This window comes from Canis aureus, chromosome 2 (assembly GCF_053574225.1).
Source record: "Canis aureus isolate CA01 chromosome 2, VMU_Caureus_v.1.0, whole genome shotgun sequence".
NCBI classification, from domain to species: Eukaryota; Metazoa; Chordata; class Mammalia; order Carnivora; family Canidae; genus Canis; species Canis aureus.
In genome coordinates, this window is record NC_135612.1 from 8,269,641 (window position 1) to 8,296,589 (window position 26,949).

Sequence of the window (26,949 nt, forward strand, 5' to 3'; positions counted from 1 at the left end):
TGTGTTTACATCACCCTTTTTATTTCATAGTTAGAAATAATACAGTTCCACAGGGTAAATCATCAATAAATAACGGTGTTTAATCATTAAACGTAAAAATCCCAACTCTTTGGCATCTGACAGGATTCTATTTCTTGTCAAACTAATGACTGTATAGATAGAGTTAATCTTAGTGATCATTCGTCAATACAATATGTTACAAAGGTGCAATTTACCTTAAAATATACAACAGCTGAAAATTTCCAGCCCCCCAAGAAGTGTGATCAAGTTGGTAAGATACGGGTCAACATCCCCAAGGCTCTTTCACGTTGTCTGCCTCGGTGAAAGAATAGTAAATGTTGGTTAAGAGTTCCTAGGGTTTCCTAATACTTATTCTGCTCTAGACAGAGTTTGCCATTCATCCTGGCAGAAGGAAAATCGACTCTGCACCAGGAATGACCCACTCATTAATAAAAGGCGTTCTTACTTCAGAAAGCAAGGCTGCTAAGACCTAAGAAACTCATGGCCCCCAAACTAAAATTTAAAGTAAGCAGGTCTACGCTGCCAGAAATGCCAATTCCGTAATAAATTGCACCTTCAAGAGTCAAAAAAGAAAAAAAAAAAAAAGAAATAGAAATGTTTACAAAAGATTAAGTTACATACATGTCTCTCAAAATATACTCAAGAATAGTTTGAGCTGTATTTGTTACTAAAGCCAGGGCGTTATTTCTTTAGCAACAAATTAAACCAGTGCAATTGACATAAATTGTTAAGTAATCCAGGATTAACCCATTAAAACTGCAGAAGCACTTTAGGCTCCCACACTAATCCCAGAAACTGGAATTTCAACGAGCGCGTGAGCTGCACAGAACTGAAACGGAATGACCTGATGCCATGCTGAATGGTGTCACTTCATACTCCGTTGAAGCATTCGGTTAGCAGAAGTCATGAGTCCATCGATTAAAATTTCATTCACTTACAGAACATTCAGATGCAAACAGTATTATGCCTATCGTCCACAATTAAAAGAATCCTTTCCATTTTAAAGTCGCAGATGAACTTTTAACTTAGAAAGTAAGCACGAAGGAAACTTTTTTTTTTTTGAACTTATGAAAACGTCATATTGGAAACTTTCTGGAAAAAGCTTCCCCCCACCCATTGTAAAATAAATACTTTGTATCCCAAATTTAATTGTATTAAGACACACTTTAATAATGCTATAAAGAAATATTTTACAGCCATAGAGATCAATAACTTTCCATGCGGAAATAAAAAAATTCATTGCTCAATAATACTATTGAGGCAAGTGAAGAAAGATTATTCTCTTGTCGATCTGAAATGTTAAGTTTTTCAGTGCAAAACCAGTTATAAAATATTTAAACTCAATATTTAAAAATAAAAAGTGGTCCAATTCAGCAATGTTCAAGTTCTAAATCTCATAAAACAAATCATTACATACGTTTTATAGTAAAATACAGAGATTAAAGAAGTACTTGAGTACCTTAGTACATTAGATATAAATTTCTAATGGATCATACCAAGTCAGCAACAACCAAGCAGATTAACATTCCCCACCGGAGGGTCAGAATCATTTGCGGATGGTATTGCGGCGCCGAGGCCTCTTCCTCCTAGCTACAGAGCTGTACAAGCCAACGGCCGGCAGTCTGCTCTCCTCGCCAGGTGCGTGCTCTAGGATGATGTGCCCCCCCAAGTCCCTGTGATTTCGCTCCCGCGTTCGCATTTTGGTGCGCACACTGTGTGCGCCCAGGGAACACGTGGCTGCTACAGCCGTCTAGGATGCAAGAGTCCTGTACAGAGTCCCACGGCGGGCGTTCCCCAGCCGGGCGCAGGCCCACCTGGGCTGGCCGCCCCTCGCCGCGCCCGCTCAGGTGTTGCTCCTGGCAAACACGCGGTCCCCCCTGAGGGTCAGGTGCTGCAGCTGGTACTGTAGCACTTCCGTGTCGGCTGGCTCCTTGATGCTCATTTTATCCAGGTTGAGGTAGTCCAGAGATTTGGAGTGGGCCCTCTTACCTTTGAGAAGACAGAGGGGCAGGGGCCCGTGCAGGGCCTTGCAAGGTTCGTAGGCCAAGGCCTTGGTGCACTTGTCGCCCGAGCTGGGCATCCGCCGCCGCCGCCGCCCGTTCACCGCCGGGATCTCGTAGGGCTGGTAGGAGCGGCCCCGGGCCTTGTACAGGCGGGAGGAGCGCGCCAGGCCGGCGTCCAGCTGCTTGGGGCGCAGGGAGGGCACGGCCTCGCCCTTGGCCTCCTCGCCCGCCGCGCGCTTGTGGGCCAGCTTCAGGAGCTCTTCGCCGGTGGCGAAGCCCACCAGGTAGTTCGAGTCCATGTGCAGGATCTGGTAGCCCGCCACGGTCCGGCGCGCCGGCGAGCAGGGCGTGCTGGAGCAGCGCGGTCTCTCGGGCCCCGCCTTGCCCGGGGAGCAGGCCTCGGGCCCGGGCCCGGCGGCCGGGGCGCTGCGCGGCTCTCCGTTGACGTCCACCTCCATGTCAGGCACCGGGCCGCACACTCCTGAAAGGAAGCAGATGCACACGGTCAGGGCCAGGGCACGCACAGGGAGCGGCCCGGCCCAGGGGACCTCCAGGGCACACCTGCCAGGCCAGGCCAGGCACCTGTGACGCCATCCGGCGCGGGCCTGGGCGGCCGGGGGGTGGCCGTGCCCCTGCGCCTGCCCTCCAGAACCCAAGGCCGGGCCATGGGGACACGGCCACCACACTTCTCCACGGGGCCCCACGCGGGACCCCGGGCCCAGCAGGTGCGGGCCTCAGCCCGAAGCCAGCCCGCCGCACGTTCCCAACTTGAACATGCACATGTCTGCATGCTTCCCATCACTGGATTCAAAGCAGGGGCTCAGCTCTTCCCACCTACAATTGCACTTTCAGTTGCGTGTGAGGGGCACGGAATGAAAGACGAAAACGGATGGATTTCTGCAAAGGTTCCCATAGGGGCCTAAAAACTTTTTTTTTGAAGGCTTCAAGATGCCAGTCTTAAGGGAAGGCCCCCCAAAAGTTGGCAGTGTTCTTCCCCCAACATTCCCCACTGAATCATTGGAAGCAAACCATTTTGTAGTTTAAAAATAAACCCGAAACCCAGTAAATCAGGTCAGTTTTAATACTGAATACATATATAAAATATCAGAAAATATGCCGTTGATTTGCGAGTTATTTTATTTTGTGACACTCAAGACACTGCACTTTTGAACGGTTTCATAGATGCTAGAACGATTCTCAGTGGATGCTGATATTATTCATCACGATGATCCCATCACGCAGTCTGGAAAAACCTCACTGACGAGAAGTACCACTAACAATGGCCAGGTTTCTAGAAAGCGGCAGTAAGCCGAATTTTGGAAAACAAAATACTAAGGGAAACTGAGTGACAGCGTCATTTCAGAGAAACTTGATCTCTACTTGATCATCAGTTAGGAATAGAAAATACAATTTTAAATATCTCAGATTGCTAATCAAAATCATGTCAAAGAGTAACCAACTTTAAAACGAAAAATGTACTGGAAAAGACTATTATATTAAATAATTCTTATACATCCTCTTGTAAAACAAATAATCCTTTGCTGATTGAAGCATTTCTCAGTTTGGGTGTTCATTTAAAATCTAAGCAATTCTAAAGCTTGAAAAAAAGAGGGGGTGGGGTGGGGAAAGAGCTTTATTCCCTCACTTGCGTGCTATACTTCCCTTCATTAAGAAATAAACCAAGACTATGAAGAAGTCCCCGGGTAGCACCCTGTCCTCACTGCAATCCACATCAAGAATGCAACTGAAAACTAACACTACCAAGGAGCCCCGAGATAGAGCGAATGCCAAAGGGATCCGCAGAGCTTTACTTACTTCTTGCTCGGAATCTTCCTCTTTGTGGTTAATCAAAATACGGTAGCCCCTCCACCCTTCCAGGTTTAAAGTAACTGCCTTTATTCTATAATATTAATGTAAAAATAAATTCATATTTGATCGTGCGATTCCTTGCTCTGTTAAAAGGACTGGGATAGTAGGGGACCATGAGCTACCCTGATAAGCATGCGAACACCTGGAGATTTCTTCTCTCATCCACTTTCGAGGGCCCAAGCTTTGTCAAGCTTTATGCTGAATAAACAAATGTTTATACCAGTCTAGTACCTCCTTTCTCACTGATTCTAGACAGCCCAGAAGGAGCACAAGAGGATAGATCGAAGGCCCCCAAGCTACCTAACCCTGACAGGCAGCTACAGGCGGCAGGGGTAGAGGCTCTGACGGGCCATTCTGAAAGACAGGAGAGGAAGAGTCAGCGAGGCTAAGACAACCAGTGCTGTGGGGCAAACCGAGTGCACACACACACCCGGATGGGTATACCCCAAGTTAGAATCACCCACATGGTGACACCCAAGCAATCAGCCCACATTAGGTGACATAGTGGTCTAGGTGTCTTCCAAATCTGGGACTTCAGGACAGTGCACAGACCACCACCAGGCACCTTACTGTGTTCTCATCTGGCGCATTATAAACTCGCCCCAATCCAGACAGTCACACTCCGCCCATGCGGATTCAGGTCATAACTCAACCAGAGGCGAGGCTGAATGTCATCCTCTGTGCACCCCCCTCCCCCCCCCGCCAAGGGATAAAAATCACCAAACAGGGTAAGCGTGTACAAAATCACAATAAAGCCGAGCAGGTGCGGGCTTCTGCAGGCAGGATCATTAAATGTTAGCTCCTACCCTAAACCGGTGCTGCTGCCTCAAGGCAGAAGATCAGGAATTCCCAGAATCTCTAGAGGAGGAGGAGAAAGGATGTCAGGATGCAAAGGTTTGAGAGCAAAAGGGAGGCAGAATGTATGAGCTAGAAAATGGGCACTCATAAAATAAGAAAATGGAAGACAGCAGGTGGAGTGACAGATAAAGGAATCTGATGATTCAAATTCCTTCAATTCAAAGAATTGCAATTTGATGGGAAATGAAACAGATGCCAGGACACTGCCAAGAGGTGAGCAAGCACCGCAGCTTCAGCTTCCAGCAGCCACGATGTCGTAAGAAGACTCACATGGGTTGGGCAAGACTACCCACCAGGACGTTCAGGCATCTACCTGACAGATAATGAATGATCTCACCCAGACTGTCAAACAGATAAAGACACGGAGGGAGTGCAAGAGCTCTGAAGTTTCAACCAAGGTGTAAGAAACCTACCATTATTTTGCTGAGGTAAACAACACATCCCCTGTGAGAAGACACCACCTAACCAGAAAAGTTAAAGAAATGAGCATTTCCAATACACTCTAGCAAATATTTGGCCTAGTAACTAAGGTCAACACTGCACCAGATTTCTGAATTACAAGCTCAACTGTACTGGACAGAAAAATGCTTGTTTGAAGTATTACATATACAGCTGCAACCCTACTGAACTTCTCATGAACAACCCTGAATTCTGGAACTGTCTGCACATTTCAAAAACATCAGTACTTCTGTTCCAAACAGTAAGACAGTCTCAAAACCAACAGCTGTGAGGTGGTTTCATTGGTTTCTTCAGTGTATTGTCAAATGGAGGAGAACATCCTGAGATCTTAATATTCACGTGGGAAAGTCACGGTGCAACCACCCAACTCGTGCAAACTGTTTAGCTTTTTAAAATTTTTTTTAAAGGATCCTTTTTACTTATAAACTGATTGCCCTTCTAAAGAGCACCCAGTGCGCATGACAAAGAAAGCTAGGTGGTGGCTGCCGTTCAGGAAAGAGAACGCTGACTGGCAACTATCTTGTTTTCAGCTAGGTGGAATGCTGACTAAGCAGCATGCCCTCCAGTCTTCGATGTGACCAAAAGCAAACTTCTTACGCTATTAAGTGCCTGAGAATTTCCCGACTGGATTTAAATCCTGGAGCAAGACCCTGGGAGCAGTTACAGCATCAACTTCCTCAGGTGATCTCTTAAATGAGCAGAAGTAGTACAGGAGCACATGTGAAGAAGTCTAGCTACTTCCTAATTCTGCAATTCTACGAAAGAAAAGAAAAAAAAAGAAAAGAAAAGAGAAAAGAAAAAAGAGGGAAGGGAAGGGAAAAAGGAAAGAAAAGAAGAAAAGAGAAGAAAAAAGAGAAGAGGAGAGGAGAGGAGAGGAGAGGAGAGGAGAGGAGAGGAGAGGAGAGGAGAGGAGAGGAGAGGAGAGGAGAGGAGAGGAGAGGAGAGGAGAGAAGAGAAGAGAAGAGAAGAGAAGAGAAGAGAAGAGAAGAGAAGAGAAGAGAAAGAAGAGAAAAGAAAAGAGAAAAGGGACACTAAAGACGGAGATACAGTATTTCACACAGCAAAATTTCTTACTGAAAGCACTAGACCAGGGAGGGACACATGGGTGGCTCAGTTGGTTAAGCCAACTCTTGACTTTGGCTCCAGTCGTGACCTCAGGGGTCGCAGGATCGAGCCCTGTGACGGCCCCGCACTGGGTGTGGAGCCTGCTTACGATTCTCTCTCTCTCCCTCTGTCCCTCCCGCCCCACCTGCTCACTTGCTCATTTTTTTCTCTAAAAGAATAAATGAACAATAAATAAAAGCATGGATCAGGAAACATGGTTATCATGACTGCAACTGGAGATGGCCTGTGTTTAGCAGAATATTCTTCATATTTTACTGTGAAAAATCTGCTTATAGGTTCATTATTCTTAACAAACCATTCGTGACTAAGCGTTTTGTTTCCTACCTAAAATAAACCGTGCCTCACAAACGACTACTGCCAAGAAGAAAGATTACAAAGAACTCTTACAAATACCGCAAGTATGTGCAACAGGCGCCCACTCCCACTGCATCAATAAGAATAAACACGAACTGGGAAGTTAGGCACGATGCTAACTTCTGCAACTGCTGAATGCGAGAAATCAGAGAGCAACAAGATCCTTAGTGATCCCGTTAGTGATTTTCGTATGTAGCTCAAAGCAAAAATAAAAACCAGAAGCAGAAAAAGTGTTGCTAGTATAATAACAGAAGCAGCAAAAATTTCTGTCCATAGAAGAGTCTAGAACAAAAACTACATAGAGAATATAGAAAGGTCCACTTGTAGTTGACTAAAACTTTGAAAAACTGAGCTTCTTAAGCAAGTTCCAGGAACATGTATGATTTTTAAAAAATGGCACGTCAAGGTCCTCAACATCAAATTCCTTCGCAATCTGATCCGTAACAAGGGTAATAACATATACTCACAAAGCAGGAAAGCTCTGACAGTGTCCCCAGGTGCCATCGGAGTTCTTTGAACTATTGGAGGATTCAAAACTAAACAAGACTAGATAAGGTAACACCTCAATATTTGCTAGAACACTGTGCATGGTGCATATTTTAAAAACATGGGGTACAGTGTGCAATTAGGAATTTTGGCTGCAACCAACACCGCCAGGCCCAAACCACAGCACGCATGTAGGGGAATCTGCTCCACCACGGTGAGCACACTCCAGACTGTGACCTCCTGTGTGAAATCTGCTCAGCTTTGAACAATCCCCAAGAGGTCCAACTTCCCAAGCGTTTGGCACAAGGAACATTTAAAAAACGTTCGACTAGATGCCTCGACTCCTTAGACCAACCAGCTCTGAAAATAGCCAAGTTTCACAACCACCATTAACAAAGAACTCTTTTTGAGAAGTACTGCATTCTGGGAATTTTTTTTTTTTTTTAAATCGGGCTTATAAAAAAAAGTCATCATCAGTAATCAAAAAACTTGTTCCATATGCTTGAACCGTTTCTTAGTCACACACAGCAATTCCACTTAAGAGAAAACATATAGAACTGTCTAAATATACAGAACAAAAATGTCACCATGTGAACAAAGTCCTTTTCAAGAAATGATCCATTTGGAATAAAGCCGGCTCTTGGCAAATGGAGTCTCCTAAGCTTGACTATTGTTAGTCTAGTAATATCTAGAACCACCCAGTTTCAATGCCAGAATCATCTTGGATTTCACTTGTGCAAAGCTTCTGATAATGAATAAGAGGACCCTGAAGCCACGAAGGCAGGGGCTTGCCCAGAGCCTTGCAGGCATCCTGCTTCCATCAACGTCCTCACGCTGCGCTTGCTGCACATGGTTCCCCAACTGTATACACGCCAACATCATCCAAGGAGCTTCAGGAAATACTGAGGCCTGTGCTCTACCTCAGATCTGTGATTTAATTCATCTGGGGACACAGTCTAGACTCTAAGGTTTTCAAAAGGCTTCCAGAAGATTCTACCATGCGGACATGTTTGGGAACTTGTCAGACATTATGAGATAAAAGAATGTCACTCCTCTAAGTCCCTGCCTTTTGTTTTGTTTTATTTAAAATCAGTGATTACTGTCATATTAGTGGGCGCATTTTCGGCTGCTTCAAATTGCTAACAACCCATCCGTAAGCCTTCTAACTTACAGTGTCTAAGCCACTGGGGGCTTAAAAAGTATGTGGCAATCAAACTTGTTAAAACAGGATATAAAATAAAAATAAATCAGCACTGATTGAGAAGCAGGCCCCTCTGTCTGCACACACCTTGGTACAGTCACTTTAGCTTCTCAGAAGCCTGTTCCGAGGACAGCCCTTTGGAAAACTGGTTTTGCAATTACATACACAGTTAAATAAATGCATGTTACCTCACTTACCCTCCTGGTAGGTATTTACCTAGGAAAAATGAAAATGTACGTTCACACAAAGACCTGGACCTGAACGTGAATGTTTTTAAGGTTTTTTTTTTTTTTTTTTTTCATAATCACCAAAAACTGGAAAGAATCCAGATGTCCATCAACAGGGAAATGGGGACGCCTGGGTGGCTCAGCAGTTGAGCAGCTGCCTTTGGCTCAGGTCATGACCCCAGAGTCCTGGGATCCAGTCTCACATCGGGCTCCCTGCAGGGAGCCTGCTTCTCCCTCTACCTGTGTCTCTGCCTCTCTCTCTCTCTGTGTCTCTCATGAATAACTAAAACTTTTTTGAAAACCAAAAAAAACAAAGACCACAGGGAAATGGAAAAAGAAACTGCACTCCATCCATACAATGGAATATCACTCAGCAACAAAAAGGAGCAAAGTATGATCACAACAGTGAAAGCAGCACACAGAAAACACTACACAGGTGTGATTAGATTTACATGACATTCTGGAAAACTAATGGGACAGTAATCAATCAATGATTGACAAAGGGAAGAGGGGACACACTACAAAGGGGGGCAGGCAATTTTAGGGGGTGACTACAATATTCTATATATGGACTTTAAGGCACATTCCACAACTGGATACATCTGTCAAGACTCTTCAGACTCTATAAAAGGGTGAATTTTACTATATACAAATTATACTTCAATTAAGTCTGACTTTAAACATGAAACAAATAAAAAAATGAAACAAATAAAAAAGAAGCCTGTCACATACTTCGGTCAAACGCTTGACCATCCTAATTTGAAAATCCTTTAAATTATGTGGTCTGGGAATCAGAAGGAACTTTGATGGTTGTTCAGTCTACGTGTGAACACCTCCAATGACAGGTAACTCACTACCTCTTGAGTTGGTTAATTTCACCTTTTGCAGCTGTGCAAAAGATATATATAAAGATATAGATATAATTATATCCATAGTAGTTTATATACTTTTGTATATACGTGCGCATCTGAAGAAAAAGATACAGACGCACACACACATTCCTGCAACTTCCACCCACTGCTCCTGGTTTTGTGCTTTATTTAAATTACATGAGTTAATAACTCCACCACATTATTCCTTACTGAGTATCCTCTAAATGTATTTTGTACTTACGAGTTTTCAGACGTCTTGCTTTTTTTCCTCAAAACTGAAATTTTAGTAATGTTCTCATTTTCTCAATGTTTTAAAATGCACTGTCATAAGCCTGGTATGCTGTATCCACCTAATGAATACAAAAGTGTCTGGTTCTCCCCGTCATTCTTTTGGCTGACTGCTAATCTGGAGGTCACTTATTATGAAACTAGATGCTTTTCCAGACTTTTTTTTCCCCCAAGGACTTCCCCATTCCCACCCCACGGATTATGACCACCCTAATTCAAAGCAGGGACCGACAAAGATATTGCCCGAGTAGAAGGAGTCCCCAAAGCATGAACTCACACTAATTTTTAAAATGCTAAAAAGGTACAAAGATACTTATTCAATTGTTTTCACCTTCAAACACAGGGAGTCACATGGATAACTGTGTCAGCACAGATACAGAGATGACACACCAGGAAAAAAAAAACAACTAAAAGACAACAGCACTGCATAATTTTAACAAGTTTAAATTCATGGTGTAATAAGAGGAAGGTCACACTGGCAGTGAACTGCTATATGACCAAGTGCAACTGATGCTCCCTTAAGTCACCCGTTTGCTACTCTTTACGGATCATAACACACAACAAGGGCTTTTTGCAGATTTTATTGCCAATCTCTAGGGATTAGTGTTTTACTAACATTTCCCCAAAATCAGAGCAATAACCTCTTACCTAGTCTATTTTGAAATAGTATTCCATAAAACCACCTTTATCTTACAGGAATAAGATATAAGCCCCCCCCACCATCAGTAAGGCCAACCCTTTGAGATAATAATGTTAGCAATCTACAGCAATACTTTCAGTTCTCATCATTCAAACTTTCATAATTGTAGTAGATATTTTTGCAGCAATATTCCAACATCTCACGTTCATCTGTTTACGCAGTCCTTAAAATGCATGATGATAATAGGTTCACATAACTGGTTAACAGAAAAAGCAAAATACAACTCACCAGTCTAAATCCCAGAAGATGTCACCGTACAATGTCCAATGAGTCCCAAGGGAACACAGGCATAATATTTTTTTCTGCTCTACTCCAGATACTAAACATAGAATATAAAAATAAGCCTTTAATTTAACAAGTAACGCAACTCAGAAAGCAATAACAATTCTAACTGCAACACAAGATGAAAGTAGCAGGAGGTGCCGACATCAGGTCCAGGTTATAGGGGATCCAATATTAATTCATTTAATTAAAGCAGTCTGACTCTGTTCAGCTAACGCAAACTTCATACATTTTCTCTGGTCTGTTCCTCTGCATTCTGCTGCTGACTTTCTACCTGGGGATGAGGTGCAGCTACTTGGACTAAACAGAGACGTGACATTTGTGGGCTGAAATGTAGGTGACACCACCCAGGTCCCCTCCAGGTACTGGAGAGGCTCACCGAATCCTATGAAAAAAAATAACACGAAGGCTGGGGGGGGCGGGGGGTCACAACAGGTCGTGGCCTGGCCTTGCTGACAACTGTGCCTCTTGACGTTGCATGAAGAGCAATACTTGGAAGGAGGATGAAACCTTTCTTCCTCCCACATACGGTTGCTCCGCGGATCAAGGGAGATGAGGCAGGTGGACGCACTCTGCGAGCTGCAAAGCCCTTTAGGGACCGGGGATGTCATTGTGATGCAATTAATTTTTGGGGTCTACTCGTGTCAGCCCTACAATAGCCACAAGGAATGTGCATCCTAAGAGTACTCGGAGGCAAATGACTGCAAAGGCCTTGGAGAACACTTGCTCGTCCTTTTGTTTTTAAAGAGAACACCACTTCGGTAGAGTCACCCCATCGCCTAAGGTTTTGAGCATCTCCTCTGGGCCTTCCCTTGCCTGGGAGGTGATGACAGGGGTACCCCAGGGGACTCCCCCGGGCACCCCCCCACCCCCCCCCCGTCCCGGCGCCGGTCCCCCTGGGTCACCGCGTCAGCGTCTCCAGCTCAGGGAGCTGCTCCCGCAGGCCCGGGCGCCAGGAGACGCGGCTGGGGGGAGGGGGGGGGTCCCGCTGCCCGTGGGCCTGGGGGGTCCCGGGAGCCTCAGGGAGGGCCCGGGATGCAGCTCCTGCACCCCCGCCCCCCGCCTGTTCCCGCCCGCTGCGCTCCTCCCACCCGCATGTGTGCTTCCGGCGGCTCCTGACCCCACCCGCTGCAGGACCCCACCCGCGGCGCCCCTGCCGACCAGCTGCCAGGAGCCTGCGGAGGCCCCCCCCGCCCCGCCCGGCCCGGTGCAGCAGCCCCCCCATCCTGCAGCCACCCCCCCCCCGTCCCGCAGCCCTGCAGCTCCGCACCTCCCCAGCCCCCCAATCCCGCAGTCCCGCAGCCCTGAGCCCCCCACAGCCCCGCAACCCCGCACCTCCCCAGCCCCCAGCCCCCCGGGGGCCCAGCTCCGCAGCCCAGGTGCAGCCTCCCCGCCCGCCCAAGCCCCGGGGGCCGCTTGTTACGCAGCGACGCGGCCGGGAACTGTCCCCTCTGGTCCGCAGGCGCCACCGAGTCCCGAGTCCCGCGCGTGCGGGGAGGCGCTCTGCTGCGAAGCGGCCCGCGGCCCCGGGGGAGCACAGGGCCGAGGTCTCAGCCGGCGGCTCGGGCGGGGCGGGGCGGGGCGGGGCAGGGGGGGGCACATGCCCGCAGGTCACCACCCGTCGCCCCTCCGTCCCAGGCCCGCGGGGAGCCCGGGCCGGCCCAGGCCATGCGGGGACAAACATGGGAGCAAGCCGCGGGCCTTTCTCAGGGCCGCCTCCTCCGGGCAGCGACAGGGATTGCATTCAGACCTTCAGAAATTCCCATAGAAAATCCAGGGGCAGGAACACTGCAGAAATCCGGATCTGTCTTAATTCTAAGTAAAAAACAGTGTTGGAAAACACTGCAGAATCACACTGCCGCCATCACCCGATGTGTATTATGTCTTTGGGGACGTGCTCTTCTTTTCAAGCTTTTCATTGCACCGAAAAACTATTATTTTCCAACTTTTTTTTTTTTTTTTCAAACAGCAAACGAAAAATCAACCTAAAACTTCATTCTGGATTTGAAAACAGAGGAGCCTTAAAGTAATTATCCAACACTTGCCCTGGAGCTGCTGTGGAAGTCTAGGAAATGCTCGGTAATTTCATAGTAAACAAAGTGTAGTAACTGATTATCCCTGTTATGGCAGTGCCAAGCCAGAAATAGAAGACAAACACAGAGTCCAGGGAGCCACCCAGGCGCACCGAGGTGCAGGAGCTCCACTGCCTTTCTCATTTTTTAGTCATTGCTCACTGCTTACTTCTGTGCATGGAACCACCTGCTATCTGTGCACAGGGGCGAAGAGAAGAGGAAAGATGATGAAAAAAAGGAAGAATTAAAAGCACAAGACCAGACACTAGTATAAGAACAAGGCTTCTTGGGGATCCCTGGGTGGCTCAGCAGTTGGGCGCCTGCCTTTGGCCCAAGGCCTGATCCTGGAGTCCCAGGATCAAGTCCCATGTTGGGCTCCCTGCATGGAGCCTGCTTCTCCCTCTGCCTGTGTCTTTGCTCCTCTCTCTCGCTGTGTGTGTGTGTGTGTCTCATGAAGAGATGAATAAAATCTTAAAAAAAAAAAAAAAGAACAAGGCTTCTTAAAGAGATCACCTATAAAGGAATCTACTTTAAAAACAAAAACAAAACAAAAACAAAACAAAAACAAAACAGTAAAACCAAGAACAACAACAACAACAAAAACTACAGTAAAGGCTTTATCCCATCTCCTACTAGAAATCAATATAACGTAGTATGAAAGTTCCCAGAGACCGGGCTTTCTAATAAGAAGAAACCAATATTTTTGAACACCTGCTTTATGCCAAAAGCTGTAAGCAATTTATAGCTACTCCGCGTGGAAAATACTACCCCCCTTTGAAAGTATTCGACCAAGTAACACACTATTTGAGAGTTAGAAGAAGAATCCGAACGCCTACCCGTCTGACTCCAAAGCCCACAGGCACTGGCATAACAGGGATGACGAGTGAATACACTTTGTTTACTACGAAAGTACCCACCATTTCCTAAATTTCCCCTTCGGCTCCAGAGCAAGAGTAGATCATCACGTTAAGGTTCCCCTGCGTTCAAAACTAGAATAAAGTTTCAGACGGCAATGACATTTTTAGAATGCTTTAAAAATCTATGAATCTCTCACACTTGCAGCTGATTCTGGCCAATGTTTTGATCATGAAGGCTTGGCAAGGCATCAGCGGATCTCCTCTCAAAGACGGTCGTCAGCAAGAAGGAAAGGAACTCATGGGAAAGGCTTACAGGATGGACTAAACGCTTTGCAGAGACACAGACTTTAGGAAGCAGAGCAGGAGCTAGAATATATGATGCTTCCAGCTACAAACAACTGAAACGAACAGAAAACCCTGTGACATTCTCCCGGAAGCAATGAAAATAGGAAAAGGTGAGCATGGCCAAGGTCTTCCCGCAGGCCTCTGGGTAGGCAAGCCTTGAGTGACTAAGCAAAAGACACCCAACAGAGGACTGCAAATGAAGCTTCTGCAAATAGAAGAGTTTGCAAACATTAACTAGGAAGCGTGTCAAATTTCTCAGGCAGGGTGACAGGTATCAAAACAGGTAAATAAAGAAGAATGTCCTTCAAAAGTAGGGTGGCCATATGTCTCCGTTCACAGCCAGGAACGCGGCATAATTATTTACAGCACCCCCTTTATCTCTCAAAAGTGTCCCAGTTTGACGATTATACTGTTATCCTACTCAAAAGTATTATTTAACAATGAAAAGGCAATGAATTAAAAGACTAGGAAGAAAAGGAATGGAAAGAGACCCTTCTGCTTGCACAGTGGCGGCCCACACAGATCTGAGTAGTTCACTGGGTGGATCCATTTGGCCATTCAATTATTCATTTACTCACATTCAACAAGATTTCTTGAGTCTTACTATATCCCAGCATTATACAGGCACTGGGGCAAATACAAAAAGTGAAGCTGGAGACCAGTCAAGAGGGAGAGACAGACAGACAGACATGGCAATACATGGAATTCGAATACACAGAACAGTAAACCTGAATGGTACTGGGAACCCAGAGAAGGGAGTGTTTTTCCCTCAAACACACTCCACATGGAAGTGTTCACACCCACACAATATCCCTGCATACAAAAAAGCCATAAGTATCAAACTTCAGCACAGATCCACTGACAAAATAGCCATAAGAGAAACAATGAATGGACAGAGAACAAACTCATGGTTGACAGGAGGTGGGTGGGGGATGGGCTAAATGGGTGATGGCTATTGAGGAAGACACTGGTTATGATAAGCACTGGGTGTTCTATGTCAGTGAAGAATCACAAAATTCTACTCCTGAAACCATTATTACACTATATGTTAACTAACTAGAATTTAAATAAAAAATTGGAAGAAAAATTAAAAAAAAAAAATTAGGGGCACCTGGATGGCTCAGTTAGGCATCTATCTCTTGATTTCAACTCAGGTATTGACCTCAGGGTCGTGGGTTCACACCGTGTGTTGGACTCCACCATCGAGCCTACTTTAAAAAAATGTTTGCTTGTTTTTTTTCCAGAGAAAAAAAATTAAAATCTATCACTTCCAAATCAGATGGCCGGCTATAAATATGAAGGCTAGCAAATAGCCCTTGTGAATTCTGGTAAATAAGTCCCACGAGTCACTTAAGATTATATGATGGGAAACAAGATAAATTTTAGGCAAAGAAAAATGGTAGAGTCTAAGTTCTGGGTTCTAATTCTAGATCCCCAAACACAAGGGGAAAAAATGGAAAGAGGCAGTATTTCTCAGGGTAGCTATTTTTTTAAAAATATTTTATTTATTTATTCATGAGAGACACGAGAAAGAGAGACAGAGACACAGACAGAGGGAGAAGCAGACTTCCTGCAGGGAGGCCACGCAGAACTCGATCCCAGGACTCCAGGATCACACCCTGCGCTGAGCCACCCAGGCGTCCCTCAAGGTAGCTATTTGAGGAGAGATCAATAATTTTAAAAAGCACTTGGAAAAAAACCGGGATTTTTAAAAGTTGCATTCAGACTAATGAAAATATTTTGTGACCACTCATCTCAAAGATTACCCTAAAGACAAAGATAAGAGACCAAAACATCTCTCAAGTAAGAGAACACTGAGCAGCAACAAAGTGGTTTAACTGCCAAAGATACAACACACACAACAGCAACACAATGCTTAGCTGCACCTACCCTCCACCCTCCTCCGAGGGAGGACTTTAATCTCACTTTTCCATTTGTAACTCATAAAAACTAAATCATCAATGATTTTTAAGAAGAGTTTTGGGTAGGGTGTGACTTTTCCGGAACCATCCTTGATCTTACAAGCAAATCATTATTAGCCTCACCAAGGTGGTATAGACAACACACAATTGGTTGAGTAAGACCCCCCCCCCCAAAAAAAAAGTCTCTCTTGGTAGTATCAGTTCTCTTCATAGTAATCCCCTGAAAGTACAGCATTCTTTTTCCCTCTACATCTGCTAGTAGAAATTAAAGCTAGATCACCACTGTTGTCTCACCATTATGAAAAGTCACCCTTCTACTTTTAGAAAAAAACATTTGGTTTCACTACAAATATGACTACCAATAACTGGAACCGCAGGTCTACAGGCAGGCTTTACAAGAAACTTGCCTCCTAGGAAGCATAACCGAAATGGGACAGGTGCACACGGTGGAACTGGCTGACCTTCCACCGGGAAGCTTAAATCCAGAAGCTTATTTTGATAGGCTGGTGACGGAATCAGAGCTCTCTCTGGAGGAAAAAAAGAGCTCACTTCCTCCCCCCCCCCCCCCCCCACCCCAGGATAAAAAGCAGCAACAGCAAAGAAAATCTCAACCCTGTTTATACAGAGTTTTGTTACTCCCACCGCACTACGTACTTTTAAGGGTGTGCAAGAGCTCTCCCGAGGATACAAAATCATACAGAGAAAGCGAACAAATTCGTTGACCATCATGCAAGGTTAACAAAAACCCCAGACATCTTACGTCCTGGAATAGTCACTATTAACCAGTCGCGCTTGCAATGCACTAAAATGTGGACAGGAGCATATTCTATGCACCGATCTCATGCAATCAAGAGATCTCTGGGCCCGTTAACCCTTCTCGTTCATCCTGGTCATTTTATGAAATGCAGGATGCATACACAGCTACATGGCAGGAACACTGAAATCTGTGAGACAGGCGCTGAACATCATCGCGTTGGCCTAAGTCATGGTCCTGAATTAGCAGAGTACCCCAAGCTTCTGCAATGATGACCCAGAGTGTGTTTTGAGGTCTCTAAGAAAATAAACTTGGGGGAAGAGATCATCTCCATCTCCCTTAGTAACTTCCTCTACGGGGTGAAAAAAAAAATGCAACAGCTAACTACTCTAAATCGTTAAGGCGGCTCATCTGAGAAAAACCGTGTCAGTCGAAGAGGCTGGCAACGTCAGAAATGCGGTGCCAGCAGGGCCCTCTCGAAAGGGCGGCGGGCGGGCGTGCAGTCCAAGGCTTCGGCCTCCAGGCTTTCTCCAAGGATCAAAGTTCCCAGCCCCGGTTCTCCGTGGGCACAGCCACGGCCACGGCCACAGCCACACACACACACACACACACGCGCGCGCACTCTCGGCCTCGGGGTCCGCCACGCAGCCCTCGCCCTCCCGGGTGCGCGGCGCGGCGCGGCGAGGCAGGCCGACCCCGGGAGGCGGCCCGTCTGCAAGGGGACCAGGGCAGGGCCCCCGCGGCCTCGCCAGGTCGGCGGATTCCACCGCCCGAGAGTTTGGCCGCTTCACAATGGGGCCGCCCGCCTGGCCCCCGGCCCGGCCCGGCCCTGCGCTCTCCCCCCGCCCCAAGCCCGCCCGCGACAGGTGGGGGGGACGCCCGGCGGCCAGTCCGCGCCCCCCCCGCCCCGCCCCGGCACCGGCCCGGCCGCCCCCCCCGCGCGCCCCCGGCCGCGCGCCCCCGCAGTCCCCCGCCGCACGCTCCCCCGCCGCACACTCACCCGCTGCACACTCACGGCGCCGGCCCCACCCCTGGGCCGAGCAGCCGCGGCTCCCCGCACCCCGCACCCCGCTCCCCGCACCGGCCCCACCCAGCTCCCCACACCCCGGCGTCCCGCCCGCCCGGCGCCCCGGGACCTGCCCGCCGAGCCCCGGGCCCGAGGCCGCCCCCGCCCCCGCCCCCCGCGCGCCGCCGCCGACACGAGGCAGGGAGGAAGGGGCGGCGCCGCGACCCGCCGGGCACCCGCGCCCCGCAGCCCGCCCGCCGCCCGCCGCCCGCCGCCCGCCGCCTTCCCTGCGGCACAAAAGGCTGCAGGCGGCCCCGCCGGCCCCGCGCGACCTACCGGCGGCCCACGGCTCCGCCGCCGCGCCGGGCCCGGGCCTCGGACCGACCCCGGGCGGAGGGAGGCGCGCCGGGGCCGCGGCGCACGGATCCGGGCACAGGCCGCCGGGCGCGCCAGCCGCGGACCCGCTCCTCGCCCGCCGCGCTCGCCGCCAGCGGCCGCCCGGCCTCGCCTCGCCCCGCCCCTCCGCGCCCCCCGCGCCCCGCCCCCCGCGCTCCGCCCTCCCCTCCCCCTCCGCCCTCCGCCCTCCGCGCGCCTCCCCGCGCCCCGCCCCCCGCGCCCCGCGCCCCGCGCCCCGCCCTCCACGCTCCACCCCGCCCCCCACCGCCCTCCGCCTCCCTCCTCCCCCCACCGCCCGCCACGCTCCGCCCTCACCCCCCCCCGCTTTCCTCCGCGCTCCGCCTTCCTCCCTCCGCTCCCCGCGCTCCGCCCTCCCCCTCCCCTCCCTCCGCGCTCCGCCCTCCTCCCTCCGCCTCCTCCGCCCTCCTCGCGCTCCTCCCCCCTCCTCCTCCCTCCCCGTCCCCCCTCCTCCCTCCGCCCTCCCCCCTGGGCCGCACCCCGTCAGCCGTCAGCAGCGAGCCCGCCTCCGCGCGCCGCCGCCCAGACACCCCGACGCAGGCGGCGGCGAGGGAAGGGCGCTCGGAGGCCTCAAGGGGCGGCGGGCGGGGCGGGTTGGGGGGCAGGGGTCCGACACCCCGAGGCCTGGCGGCTGCGCGGCTCCTGTGCTGCGAGGCTCGGCCTCAGGGCCTGGGCGCCAGCACCCTAGCCGGGCCGGAGCCCCAATCATTATAGGGTCCGTCTCGGAAATTGCGGGCCGAGGGGAATTCAAATTCAGATTCCGATGGAATCCACCACTTGGGATCCTCACCCTCGATCCCTTCCATTCTCACGGGGAGGCTTTGCCTGGACCGAGCTTTTCTAGCCTCAGGTCCTCCGCGTCGCCTCTGCCCAACGAGTTAGCAAACTCCGGGGTAAGAATGTGAGTATTTGGCTCTCACCGTGTGGCCGGCCTTTGCTCAAGCTTTCCAGATTTGCCCCTCTTGACAATTCTGTGATGTACTTACCAAATGCGATCCACCCTTTAAGGATTTGGGAAGTGTCATTCCCTTGAGGTCACACACCTAGTTAGTGCCTGAGCTGAGTCTGAACCACAGAATTGCTTATAAATGTTGTTTAATTCACGTTCCAGTCTCAATCCAAGAGAGTTTGTTGTTACTGTTTATTTCTTCCTTTTTTTTTTTTAAACCTAAATACCTTATCTGAACATAAAAGGCATAAACTTGATGTAAATTAATACAAATGTAAGTAAACCTTGGGTCAAAACAGTCCCAAAATCTGCATACGCCTCTGGTAACATAAAGGCAAGTAAATCAGCACACCCCTGTTTCAACAGAGTGATGCCCGTGGGCTTCTACGCGGGAAGACGATTTACACCACCTTGCTGTGCCCTAAGGTAAGTCTGGGAAGGTAGAGGGAGAAGGAAACTTTGAAGAATATTCTCTAAGGAACAATTTGAGAAAACAGAAATTACTTCATTTCCAACACCTGGTATGTATGTAACTTCGCAAATATAGGGCCTGGCCAGATAGACTATGTGTTGGCTCCCTGCCTGGAGCCTGCTTCTCCCTCTGCCTGTGTCTCTGCCTCTCTCATGAATAAATAAATAAAATCTTTTTAAAAATAAAAAAATAAAAGAATAAATAAATGAATGGATTTTTCTTTTTTTTTTTTCTTTTTTTGCATCAGTTATCTCAGATTAGAATCTGTCTGACACAGTAGGGAATTGTTCTGATGATCATTCTCATAAAACCACTTCCAAAATATTGTATATTAGGAAATGTCCTTTTGTACTGTCCTGTCTGAAATCTTAGAACCTTTTCGGGACAATGACTTGTACTTGCCCTTTGCTCTAGAAGTTTGGCAATGTTCTTTGGCCAAAAGCAATAAAGTGCTGGATTGCCCTTAACTTGATGAGGCTCACGGCTAGCCCTCTTGCAAGGGCTTGTCTCCAGATTGCCTTGCTCTCTGGGTGGTGCGTCCATCCCACCTTTGGCTTCTCACCCATCAAAGTTTCGGTGGGTTTCCGAGTAGGGCAGAGAACACCTACCTAATAAACCAGTTCATGAGGCAGTTAATGACCCATAATAACAGTCTGTGTGGCCCCTCGGCGACACGTCTCTGCCACCTAAAGACTGGGATGGGGTACTGCTTGGTTCAGATCTGCGATGGCTCAGTAGGCCTGTGGCTGAGGGGAGGTGGGGAACGCAGAAGCTCTTCGCAGAGCTTCTTCGGGTTCTGTGAAGATCTAGTCAATCTACCAAGAAAAACGCCATGCCTACAAACAATAGACACAAATGTAGCAAAGACCTTGTGATCTGAAAGGCCTGCATCTGAGGAGTCCCACGCTCGGTGTCAAAAGGTCCCTGGTGTGACTTCCATCTTTGCCTCAAGCCATCCTTTCCAGAAAAGTCACTTGAAAGTGATGGTTGTCTGGGAAGGCTTATATTACATATGGACGTAACAGTGTCACTTAGCACACAGCCTGAGCGAATAAGATGGGTAGGTTTGATAATAACACAAGGCGAGGGATCTCTGAGTGGCTCAGCGGTTTGGAGCCTGCCTTCAGCCCAGGGAGCGATCCTGGGGACCCGGGATCGAGTCCCACATCAGGCTCCCTGCATGGGGCCTGCTTCTCCCTCTGCCTATGTCTCTGCCTCTCTCTCTCTGTGTGTGTCTTTCATGAATAAATAAATAAAATCTTTAAAACAAACAAAAATAACACAAGGCGAATATAAACTACAAAGCCAAGCGTGTAAGAAATGCATCACAGCCTTTCCTCTAAACCCATTTGTTTCCAGCAGGGGCTAACGGGGCAAATGGAGACCACTTCAAGTATTTCCTATCAGACAACGAAACTCAAGGAAATGACCTCAGACGACACAAGAACTCAGGAGCTGGGCAGCGGTGGGTGAGGTTGTGCAGAAATGAGCAAGCATGGCCCCTTGCTGGAAACGGAAAGGGAGGAGACAGAGGGACTGGGGCCCAGGGGCCCGGCAGGATGGCCAACCTGGGAGCTGTGGCCACAGAGGAGAAACAGCTACTGCCACAGAAGACATTTATGGCAAGTGAAGGGGGGATCTGTGCTACACCTTTTCTTCTCCCCCACCCTCTCATCTCCTGCCAGCCAAAAGTAGGCCCCAGCCACCATGAGAACCAGGGAAACACCCTTCAGGGCAAAGGCACGGAATGTGCATCTGAGGGCAAACAGGCCCTGAGTCAGCACATCTTTGTATTTCACTTTCAAGGCTTCAGTCCTTAAACGTTTTTTCCCCACTCCCATATAGGGTCAAAGATTCAAGAGTTCCATGCCAGGCCATGGGTAGGTGGGGATGATAGTGAGTAGGAGGAAGTCCTTTGGTTTATATGCCTCCATCCACAGAGGTTTTTAGTGTCTCTTCCCAGAGCTACCACCTACAGCCACACGCTACAGTGTACAACTTGTCCATAGATGGGATGGCCCTGTCCAGCACCACAGTTGGAGCCAGAAAGAATATTTCTAAGGTCTCGGACTATCCTGTTAAGCCTCACACATTATAAGTCATTTGTATTTAGGGTTCTTTATCAAATATATGATCCATAAATGAAAAAAGAGATGCATCTCGTGCACATTGCTGAAAACAAAGTACTAGTGGCTCCATTAATATTAGAAAACGTAGACTTCAGATCAAAGAAAACCGACAGACAGAAAGGGATATTATAAAGTGATTAAAATGATCAACATACCCAAAAGAGTAATATCTAATGCACCAAATAGGAGAGCTGCAAATTATGTAAAACAGAAGCTGGTGGATCTGAACCAAGCATTAGGCAAACATACAATTATAGGTGGAGACTTCAGCCCCCCTCTGTTAAGAACTGATAGAGCAACTAGACAATAAGTCAGCAAGGATCAAAAGCATCATCAATCAGTAGGATGTAGTTGACATCTCTCTTTGGGTGGGTGGAACACTCCACCCAAAAACAGAAGGCACAATCTTTTCAAATGCCCATGGACTACCAAGAAGGACAATACCCTGGTTCATAAGTCAAATCTGAACACATTTAAAATAAATGCGGGGGATCCCTGGGTGGCTCAGCAGTGTAGGGCCTGCCTTGGGCCCAGGGTGTGATCCTGGAGTCCCGGGATTGAGTCCCGCATCAGATTCCCTGCATGGAGCCTGCTTCTCCCTCTGCCTGTGTCTCTGCCCCTCCCCCCTCTCTCTCTCATGAATAAAAAAATAAATAAAATCTTTAAAAAAATAAAATAAATGCAATCATACTACATCTACTCCAACTACAATAAAATCAAACTAGAAATCAGTAACAGAAAGAAAACCAGGAAATGTCCAAGCACTTGGAACAAAACACCAAACTCCTGCACAGCCTGTGAATCACAGAGGAAGTCTTGAGAGAAATTTTTAAAATATATTTACTTAACTGAATGAAAGTGAAAATGAATTTCAGAACATGTGAGACAGGTAGAGCAATATGGAAAAGGAAATTTGTGGCACTGAAATGTGTACATTAGATCAGAGGACAATCTCCAATCTTAAGAATCAGGAAAAAAAAAAAGAAAAAGAAAAAGAAACCCAAAGTAAGCAGACAAGAAGAAATAATGAAGATCAGAACAGAAATCAATGGAATTGAACCAGAAAAACAATAGAGAAAATGAATGAAGTTGAAAACTGATTCTTTGAAAGAATCAATAAAATTCACGAATCTCTAGCAAAGCTAAGAAAAAAAGAGAAAATCCAATGATCAAAAATCAGGATTAAAACAGAGGATGTCATTATAGACCCTACAGACATTAAAAGGACAATAAAAAATACCAGGAACAACTCTATACTCATAAATTTGACAACCTCAATGCATTGGATCAGTTCCTTGAAAACTATAAACTACTACAATTTACCCTCTATGAAGTAGATAATATGAACAGCCATGTAACTATTAAAAGAAATTAATTCATAATTTTAAAACTTCCAAGAAAGCAATATTTGGGCCTAGAGAACTCCTGAAAAACTATCATACATTTAAAGAAGTTAATACCAACTCTGTGGTCCCTTTCAGAAACTAGAAGAGGAGTGAACACTTTCCAATTCATTTTATGAAGCTGATAGTACTCTGATACCAAAGTCAGAAAAAGACACTATTTGAAAAGAAATCTACAAATATCCCCTGTGAATATAATTGTGAAAAACTCAACAATATATTGGCAAATAAAAATCAGCAATATATAAAAAGAAGAAAAAAGAAAGAAGTATACACTATGACTGAGTGAGTTTATTCCAGGGATGAAAGGGTAGTTTGATATTCAAAAATCAGTGTTATCAGGCAGCCCGGGTGGCTAGGCGGTTTAGCACCACCTTCAGCCCAGGGTGTGATCCTGGAGACCTAGGATCGAGTCCCATGTCGGGCTCCTTGTGTGGAGTCTGCTTCTCCCTCTGCCTGTGTCTCTGCCTCTCTCTCTCTCTTTCTGTCTTTCATGAATAAAAAAATAAAATCTTAAAAAAAAAATCAGTGTTATCCATATAGTAATAGAATCAAGGAGAAAATTCATGTCATCTCATCAATTAGAAGAGAAAAGGCATTTGATAAAATTCAACAGCTATTCATGATTTTTAAAAAAAGCTCATAGAAAAATGGGAATAAAGAGGAAGTGTCTCGGTTTGATAAAGAGCATCTGTAAAAAAGTTATGGTTACCATTGTACTTAGTGGTAGAAGGTGAAATGCTTTTCCCTCCAAGCACAAGGATAAGACAAAATTATTTGTTCTCACTACTCACATTCAAGTTGTACTAGAATTTCTAGCCAGTACAATAAGTCAAGAAAAGGCAAACAGATTGGAATGGAAGAAATAAAACTACCTCTATTTTCAGATGACCTGATTTTCTATAGAAAATCTCAAGAAATCTACAAACAATAACAAACAAGCTCCTGGGAATGATTTAGTGAGTTCAGCAAGGCTTCGAAATACAAGATGTACATGCAAAATCTACTGTATTTCTGGGTACCCATGATGAATACATGGAAGTCAAAACTAAAAATTCAGTATCATGTACAATCACTCAAAAAAGGAGAAATACTTCGGTGTAAATCTAACCAAAGAAATATAGGACTTGTATACAGGAAACTACAAAATGCTGATGAGAGAAATCAATGATCTAAATAAGTGGAAAGATGTACTGTGTTCATGAATTGGAGGATGCAAGCTAGTAAAGATGTTGGTTCTCCCCAAATTGATCTACTGGTTTAATGCAGTCCCTATCAAAACCCAAGCAAAGTTTTTTTGTAGGCACAGATGAAATTATCCTATAATTTATATGGAAAGGCACAGTCCCTAGAATAGCTGGAAAAAAATCTTAAAAAAGAAGAGTAGGGGAGCCCGGGTGGCTCAGTCAGTGAAATAACACCAAATGCTGGTAAGGATGTGGAGAAACTGAATCATTCCCATTGCTAATAAGAGTGGAACATGGCAGGGAACCTGGGTGGCTCAGTCAGTTGATTAAGCATCTGCCTTTGGCTCAGGTCATGATCTCGGGGTCCTGGAATTGAGCCCCGAGTCAGGCTCCCTATTCAGTGGAGAGTCTGCTTCTCCCTCTCCCTCCACCCTTCCCTCCTGCTCTCTCTTTCTCTCTCTCTCTCTCTCTCTCATGCTCTCACTCTCCCACTTTCCCAAATAAATAAAATCTGGAGGAGGAGGAGGAGGAGGAGGAGGAGGAGGAGGAGGAGGAGGAGGAGAATGGAACATGGCATAGCCACTCTGGAAAACAATTTGAAAAAACACTCTGGAAAAAAGCAAACATGTAGTGACCCATGACCCCAAATTACATTCCTGGGCACTTTTTCCAAAGAAATGAAAACCTACAATCACCAGCAACCTGTAAATGAATGCTTAGAGCTTTCATTAGAATGATGCTCAACATTATTCATCATAGTCGGAAACAGGAAACAACTAGATGTTGTTCAACAGGCCAATGGTTACACCGTGATGCATCCATAGCATGGAATACTCTTCATCAATAAAAAGGAACAAACTACAGCCCCATGCAACAACGTGCAGAGAATTATATTGAAAGGAAAAAAGTCAATCTCAAAAGGCTACAAACTGTATGATACCATTTATAGAACATTCTTGAAATGACAAAATTATAGACTTGGAGGGGGATCCCTGGTGGCTCAGGGGTTCGGCATCTGGCTTAGGCCCAGGGTGTGATCCTGGAGCCCCGAGGTCGAGTCCCACATCGGGCTTCCTGCGTGGGGCCTGCTTCTCCCTCTGCCTATGTCTCTGCCTCTCTCTCTCTGGGTCTCAAATAAATAAATAAATAAATAAATAAATAAATAAAGTTTAAAAAAAAATATAGACTTGGAGAACAGATTAAGGGGGGCCGGGGTGAAGGCTGTGATATCGCACCAGAGAGAGGACCCTGTGGCACCCTACTGTAGGTTACCAAGAGGGAATCTGGGTAAAGGGTTTATGGAATCTCTCTGTATTATTTCCTGTGACCGTAAAATAACTCAACGTAACAAGCTTTAAAATACCGAAGGAATTTAAACGCAGCACATCTGCATCTTGATAACATATCTTGAGAAGCAGAGCCAAGAAGTGGAAAATAGGAGTTGCCCTCAGGGAGGAAAAGATGATGTCTGGGGACCGGAATGGGAGGTAATTCTTTTAGTATACATTCTTTTGTATATTTTGAATTTTAAATGATGCAAAATTAATGCCTATTCAAAGAATAGATTTTCACATATGCGTTTTGAAATTCTTCAACCAATCAAAGCCTGATGGTTTCCAGTTGTTAACAGTTTTGATTAATCTCTTAATTTTCTATTCAGAAACTACGTGAAGTGGCTTTTTTTACCCTCCTAATCAGTAACCTCGTGCGGTATTACAACTTCTTGTTCTTCCTAAACACTTAGCCCAAATCCTTCCTTCCTTTTTTTTTTTTTTTTACTTATGAAGATTCACTTTAATATGCTCTTTCTTTTCCAGAACAAAAAGAAGTCTGGGGCAAAATCCGCGTTCCCATTTGTTACTATCGCTGACCACTTCCTAAACTTCTATGTGAGCACCGGGGCAAGAACTGGATAATTACCTTAAGATTCCACTGCTTTCAGATCCAGAATGACATTTTAGGTTGATTTTTTTCCTTTGGTGTTGAAAAAAAAACACAAAAAAACAAAAAACAGCTGGGAAAATACAACTGACCCTTGAAGAACATCAGTTCGAACTGCACCAGCTCATGTATACAGGGGTTTTCTAAAATGTGGATCCGGTACAGCACCGAAAATGTATTTTTTCTTCCTTGTGATTTTCTTAACATTCTCTCTTCTCCAGTGGACTTTACTACAAGAATACAGGATACAATGCTACCTACGCAAAATATGTGTTAATCAGTGGTTTGTGGTTAGGCTAGGCCTCTGGTCCCCCGCAGGCTATCAGTAGCTGCGTTTTAGGAGGTCGGAAGGTACGTGCGGATTTCCGTGGCGGGAGGTTCTTCTAGGGTCAGCTGATCGTTATTTTCGGTGCATTGAAAAGCTTGAAAAGAAGAGTGTGTCCCCAAAGACATAACACACATCAGGTGACGGCAGCAGTGTGATTATGGGAATTTCTGAAGGGCCGAATGCAATCCCTGTCGCTGCAGGGAGGAGGTGGCCCTGAGAAAGGCCCGTGTGCTTGCTGTGTTACTCACTAGGTACCCCTGAGAAGCATCTTATCCTGTGATCTTAGGACACCCTCCCCCCGCCACCCCGCCCCGAGAACCAAAGCCCACCTGGACTTTCTGCTGAAATTCCCTTCATGTTGTTCCAGGGTGATTATCTCGTTGAAAACCCGGCTGGGACGGTTCCACTTTCTGGATTGCACTTCT

General features: G+C 46.7%; 1 protein-coding gene across 6 annotated transcripts; it reads right to left on the reverse strand.

Annotated features, from left to right (window-relative positions):
* Positions 1-26,876, reverse strand: MACIR (macrophage immunometabolism regulator). 6 transcript variants are annotated; one of them, XM_077863116.1, is made up of 3 exons: positions 26,854-26,876; positions 10,692-10,782; positions 1-2,505 (listed from the first exon to the last, which is right to left on the reverse strand). In XM_077863116.1, exon 3 carries the CDS (start codon positions 2,480-2,482, stop codon positions 1,865-1,867), a length of 618 nt encoding a protein of 205 aa, XP_077719242.1. In that variant the 5' UTR covers positions 2,483-2,505; positions 10,692-10,782; positions 26,854-26,876; the 3' UTR covers positions 1-1,864. The 6 variants fall into 6 exon arrangements, with proteins under 6 accessions (XP_077719242.1, XP_077719235.1, XP_077719198.1 ...); XM_077863109.1 differs by lacking the exon at positions 26,854-26,876 and adding an exon at positions 18,906-18,929; XM_077863072.1 differs by lacking the exon at positions 26,854-26,876 and adding an exon at positions 18,038-18,189.
* Positions 26,877-26,949: the final 73 nt, after the last annotated feature.

Excerpts from the sequence above, each read along its gene's own strand:
- MACIR (XM_077863116.1), bottom strand. The coding sequence starts at position 2,482 with ATGGAGGTGGACGTCAACGGAGAGCCGCGCAGCGCCCCGGCCGCCGGG.